The sequence below is a fragment of the Sinocyclocheilus anshuiensis genome, unplaced genomic scaffold (assembly GCF_001515605.1).
Source record: "Sinocyclocheilus anshuiensis isolate Anshui unplaced genomic scaffold, SAMN03320099.WGS_v1.1 scaffold436, whole genome shotgun sequence".
Classification (NCBI taxonomy): Eukaryota; Metazoa; Chordata; class Actinopteri; order Cypriniformes; family Cyprinidae; genus Sinocyclocheilus; species Sinocyclocheilus anshuiensis.
The window spans coordinates 1,871,228-1,876,024 of record NW_015560618.1 but is presented as its reverse complement, the minus strand read 5'-3'; the positions used below and the strand labels follow the sequence as shown (position 1 = coordinate 1,876,024).

At 36.6% G+C, this 4,797-nt stretch overlaps 1 protein-coding gene across 1 annotated transcript in view; it reads right to left on the bottom strand.

Moving 5' to 3' along the window:
- Positions 1-1,263: 1,263 nt before the first annotated feature.
- LOC107681692 (sorting nexin-16) overlaps positions 1,264-4,797 on the bottom strand; it is a 5,359-nt gene continuing 1,825 nt past the window's right edge. Inside the window, exons 4-7 of the mRNA XM_016478006.1 lie at positions 4,283-4,352; positions 3,995-4,131; positions 1,528-1,635; positions 1,264-1,360 (exon numbers count right to left, since the gene is read on the bottom strand). Coding sequence (XP_016333492.1) covers positions 1,264-1,360; positions 1,528-1,635; positions 3,995-4,131; positions 4,283-4,352 — 412 coding nt within the window. The remainder of the gene's footprint in view (positions 1,361-1,527; positions 1,636-3,994; positions 4,132-4,282; positions 4,353-4,797) is intronic.

Genomic DNA, 4,797 nt, shown 5'->3' with positions numbered 1-4,797 from the left:
CATTCTGTTTTTGCTTCAAATTTCGAAATTATACAATCTAATTTAGATTAAAAACTGCTCATGTTGCATGTATGCAGCATCTTTGTTTGGATCATGATTAAAATGCAGTGGATGCCTGCCTCTCATTTTAAATGGAATGAGCACAGACAAAGCCTTAGTTTGTTTATATGACGAGATTTCTTTATTTGTGTTACTTATTTATTTGATTTGGGGCTTGTTTTAAAATTTCAATTTAGTTTTGTTATTTACATTATATTTAAATTTTGTTATTTAGCAGACACCTTTATCCAAAGCGACTTACAAATGAGGACAATAGAAGCAATCAAAACCAACAAAAGAGCAATAATATGCAAGTGCTATATTAGTATATTATTATAGTGTTATGTTTCAGTTTCACAAAGAAACGGGCAGCATTTTGTCCAAGCAATAATAAAAGGACAAATTTTATTTATAATTTGTCTTAAATCTAATTTTGTTAAAAAAATCGTGAATCGAATCATGAAATCAAAACCGTGAATCGAATCGTGACTTGAGTGAATCGTTACATCCCTACCAACCAGACTTCTTAACTAGCTCAACCAGCTTCACCAGAAAGATCATGCTGGTCAACACTGACATGTTGTGTGGACAGATATAGTCTAACAGATTCCAGCTGGTAAGAGCTGTGCAGAACCAGCTGCACTAGAACAGTTGATTCAATTATCAAATATGTGACAGAAGATATCTCTAACGCATACAATACATGTATGAATAAAACATTCAGATAAGTAATACATAGAGGTATGTTTTAGTTTTTTTCTTTTTCCAAGAAGTTTTACAGTTTCTGGATTGATATCCCATTTGAATCTGAAGAATCCGAGTGTATCAATTTATTCCACAATCCAAATCAAAAAAGCCAATACCCAAATGTGAATAATCCAAAACAGAAGTCAAAAATCTGGATTGTATACAAGAAAATTGTATACAAGATTGTTTCAGAGAGCGAGTGACATTACTTCTTTGGCTGCTATAGTCCAAGTGTGAGTTTGACGCAGATGTCCTATAAAATCTCTATAAAACTAACCTTATAGAATCACACAAACATCATTAAACCCTTTAAAGAACATCTTTTCAGTTAAGTCATTAAAAGTGGTTGTGCTCAAAATCATTTTCTGGCATCAATCAGTTTTGATTCATCCAAAATAAACTTATTATGACTAAGAACAAACAGAAGATTTGAAGAAAGTGCCCTATTTGCTGGGGTTTTTCCCCCTTTCTTTTAATTTATTTGATGGGGTTCTTGGAACTGTGCTTTTCTGGACTGTCAGTTGCTGATCCGCACCAGCACGCACCATGACTCCTTATGAGCCCCACTTCAGAACTGAAAAGAGATACAAGCAATATAATGAGACAAAATGCTCCCAAGACACATCCTGATTCTTAGTAAAATTATGGGATGTTTATTTAAATAATAACACTCAACTAGGATTCATTGCAAAGGGAGTACGTGGAAAAAGAATAAATTATATGGTAGACATGTATGATTACCTTTTATTTGGTCTCCTGAGGGCATCTCTCTCCACTTCTTTATATTCATGTGCTGTTAAAACGTCTCTGGGCTCTCTGTTCAGCTTCTCTTGGGTTCGATACATGCCACTATATGGGTTAAACAGGGAAAAGTTAAACATATGTGATATGTTAGTCCAGTGGTACAGTCTTGATCAACTTGAGAACTTCATGGAGTGTTTATGGCTGGATTTCACTTACATTAATCATGCAACTTAATTCATCTTAACTCATAGTTAACCCTGTAAAGCCTACTGTATCATATTTAATACAGCCTTTTAAGGGTTAGTTCACCCAAAAATTAAAATTAGGCTGCGTTTTACTCAACCCTGAGGCATCCTAGGTGTATATGACTTTCTTCTTTCAGACGAATCCAGTCTGAGTTATATTAAAAATTGTCTTTGATCTTTCAAGCTGTTTAATGCCACTCAGTGGGTGTTGCAGTGCTTCAGTCCAAAAGAACCTAAATAAAAATCGCCCATCCATAAAAAAAAGTGCCTCACACGGCTCCGGGGGGTGAACAAAGGCCTTCTGTAGCGAATCGATGCATTTTTGTAAGAAAAATATCCATATTCAAAACGTAATAATCACTTGAATCTCGCTTGCGCTCACTGTTGTAAACAGAAGCAGTTCCGGGGGAATGACGTATGAGGTCGGCGTTGCGCATGCGCCGCTCAGAAGTGACGCACGCGGAAGCGCAGCGGAGAGATCAAAACAACACAACGGTCACTAATTAGAAGTACAAAACGAGGATTTGTAAAGAAGAATGTCGGAGGATTTCGATATAAGCCAAGAGGAGACTTGTTTTCCTTTGCTAAAGTAAGGAAACTTTGCTTCCTTTGATTCTGTAAACAAACGTTGGTTTTCACGAGACTAACCGGCGCATGTGCAAGGCTGACCTCATACGTCATCCCCCCGGAACTGCTTCTGTGTTCAACTGTCGGAGCAAGCTACATTAAAGTCCAGCCTGGACAGAACAAGAGCTTGAACAAGGAGTTGTGTTGCATGTTCTGAAAGAAAGGGCCTGATCTTCCTAATATTCACAGCGTTAAAGTACTTGGCACAAGCTGATTGGTTCATGTCGAATACACAGCCAATGAGCTTGCTGATTTACATTTAAATGGCTGGTTAGCATTCACTAGAGCATTTCCCAGCGCACTTTCAGAGTTCCTCTGAAACCCTTCACCTGAAACTTTGCTTCCTTTGATTCTGTAAACAAACGTTGGTTTTCACGAGACTAACCGGCGCATGTGCAAGGCTGACCTCATACGTCATCCCCCCGGAACTGCTTCTGTGTTCAACTGTTGGCGCAAGCTACATTAAAGTGATTATTAAGTTCTGAATATGGATATTTTTCTTACAAAAACGCATCGATTCGCTACAGGAGGCCTTTGTTCACCCCCCGGAGCCGTGTGAGACACTTTTTTTATGGATGGGCGATTTTTATTTAAGTTCTTTTGGACTGAAGCAATGCAACACCCGCTGAGTGGCATTAAACAGCTTGAAAGATCAAAGACAATTTTTTATATAACTCCGACTGGATTCGTCTGAAAGAAGAAAGTCATATACACCTAGGATGCCTCGGGGGTGAGTAAAACGCAGCCTAATTTTCATTTTTGGGTGAACTAACCCTTTAACAAATCTTCTCTAATAATCTGTTGTACACAATCTTCTACATGCCTTCTATCATCTACATGCCTAAACACTTACTGGACTGAAGCAACTTGGGTTTACCTAATTATCTTTTTTTTTAGAAAAATAATATTAAAATGTGAGTATCAGATATTTTTGAGGAACGTTTATTTGTTCATCGCTCAATCGTCATTGTATTACATTGATTGCTTTCAATTTTTGCCCCCACAATAAAAACTAAAGAGCTTTGATAATTTAATTTACATTACAAGCTATCATATATTTCAAATTGCTGCAACAAATTGCATAGTTTTGCTCAGTTTGGGAGTTCCATATTCTCCAATATCTTAATCTATTAGCTATAATGATGTATCAGATATGATAATTAGAAAAAAACACATGTGCAAACTTTTTTCTAAAGGTTCAATAAACTGTTCCATTAAAAAAATATATATATATATATATATATATGTTTTTTTAATGTTACATTTAAAATATGCATTTTTTTTTTGTGACTATTATTTGATATGTCAGGCTTTACGGAGTTAAAAGTTACTAATTTTTGCTCAGTGTTGCATTTAAAATCTGCAAATCTAAAACAAATGACATTAAAAATTGAAATGGGCACGACACTTCAGTATTTCTAAAAGCAATTAGCGTTGCTGGTAGAGGCTGCATTTTGTGCAGCACTTAATCCAATTAGACATAATTTCCTTGAGCGTAAGAATCATTTTGGAGTCATTAATTTCATCCAGAAATCCACCTGCTTATCCCTGTTTCCTAAGCAACCCACAAATAGGTCATGTTGCTACATTACTTCTTTGTTCTCTCAGGCTGGCTAATTTGGAGTTCTTTGTGCAGCAGGACATTTCTCAGGGACTCAGTCTCTCTCTCGTCGTCCATTAAGTCTCTTTGAAGGCAACAGTTGGTCCCTCCCAGTGTCTCACAGAAGGCCTTCAGTAGGAGCAGCAGGAGAAATGGATTAGTCCATTGTGTTATTTATTTTTGTTGGTCAGGGATGTGGTTGTAAGCTGGTGTGACCAGATAATTGGATTCATTATATTTGGCTGAATACAAAAGAATTAAAGTAACTGAGCGAGCTTACCCATCTCTCTCTAATATCGTCAAAAGCAGTGGGTGGGTCATCCAGACATAGGAATTCTCTGACTGCCTCACTTCAGTAGAGAGAAAGCAGTGTTACTCTGTTACCTCATGGTTTTCCATTCAAGTGTGACATTGTGGCGGCAAATAATCTTCACACATATCTTAACAACAGTGCAAGCACGTATTATATAGCTGACTGTGTTTGTCAAGCTCAATCATTCAACCCTGTAACTGTAGCAGAATATTTTTTAAATTAATATTAATAGGGCGAGTTTACAATAACAAGACCAACATTTGGTCCCAAATTAATCAGCCCTACTTAGTGACTGTTTTATTTAGGCAAAATCTGCTACCTTGTTACCATTTCAGACAGCTCACATAATGATTTATTAACCTCTTGAGGTGGACAAACAACAATTTTTGAAGTGCATCCTTTCACTGTTCTCTATACTTGTTGATAAAGAACATTAAAAAACAAGATGAGTTCTCAAACAGGATTCAGATTCAGAATAAATA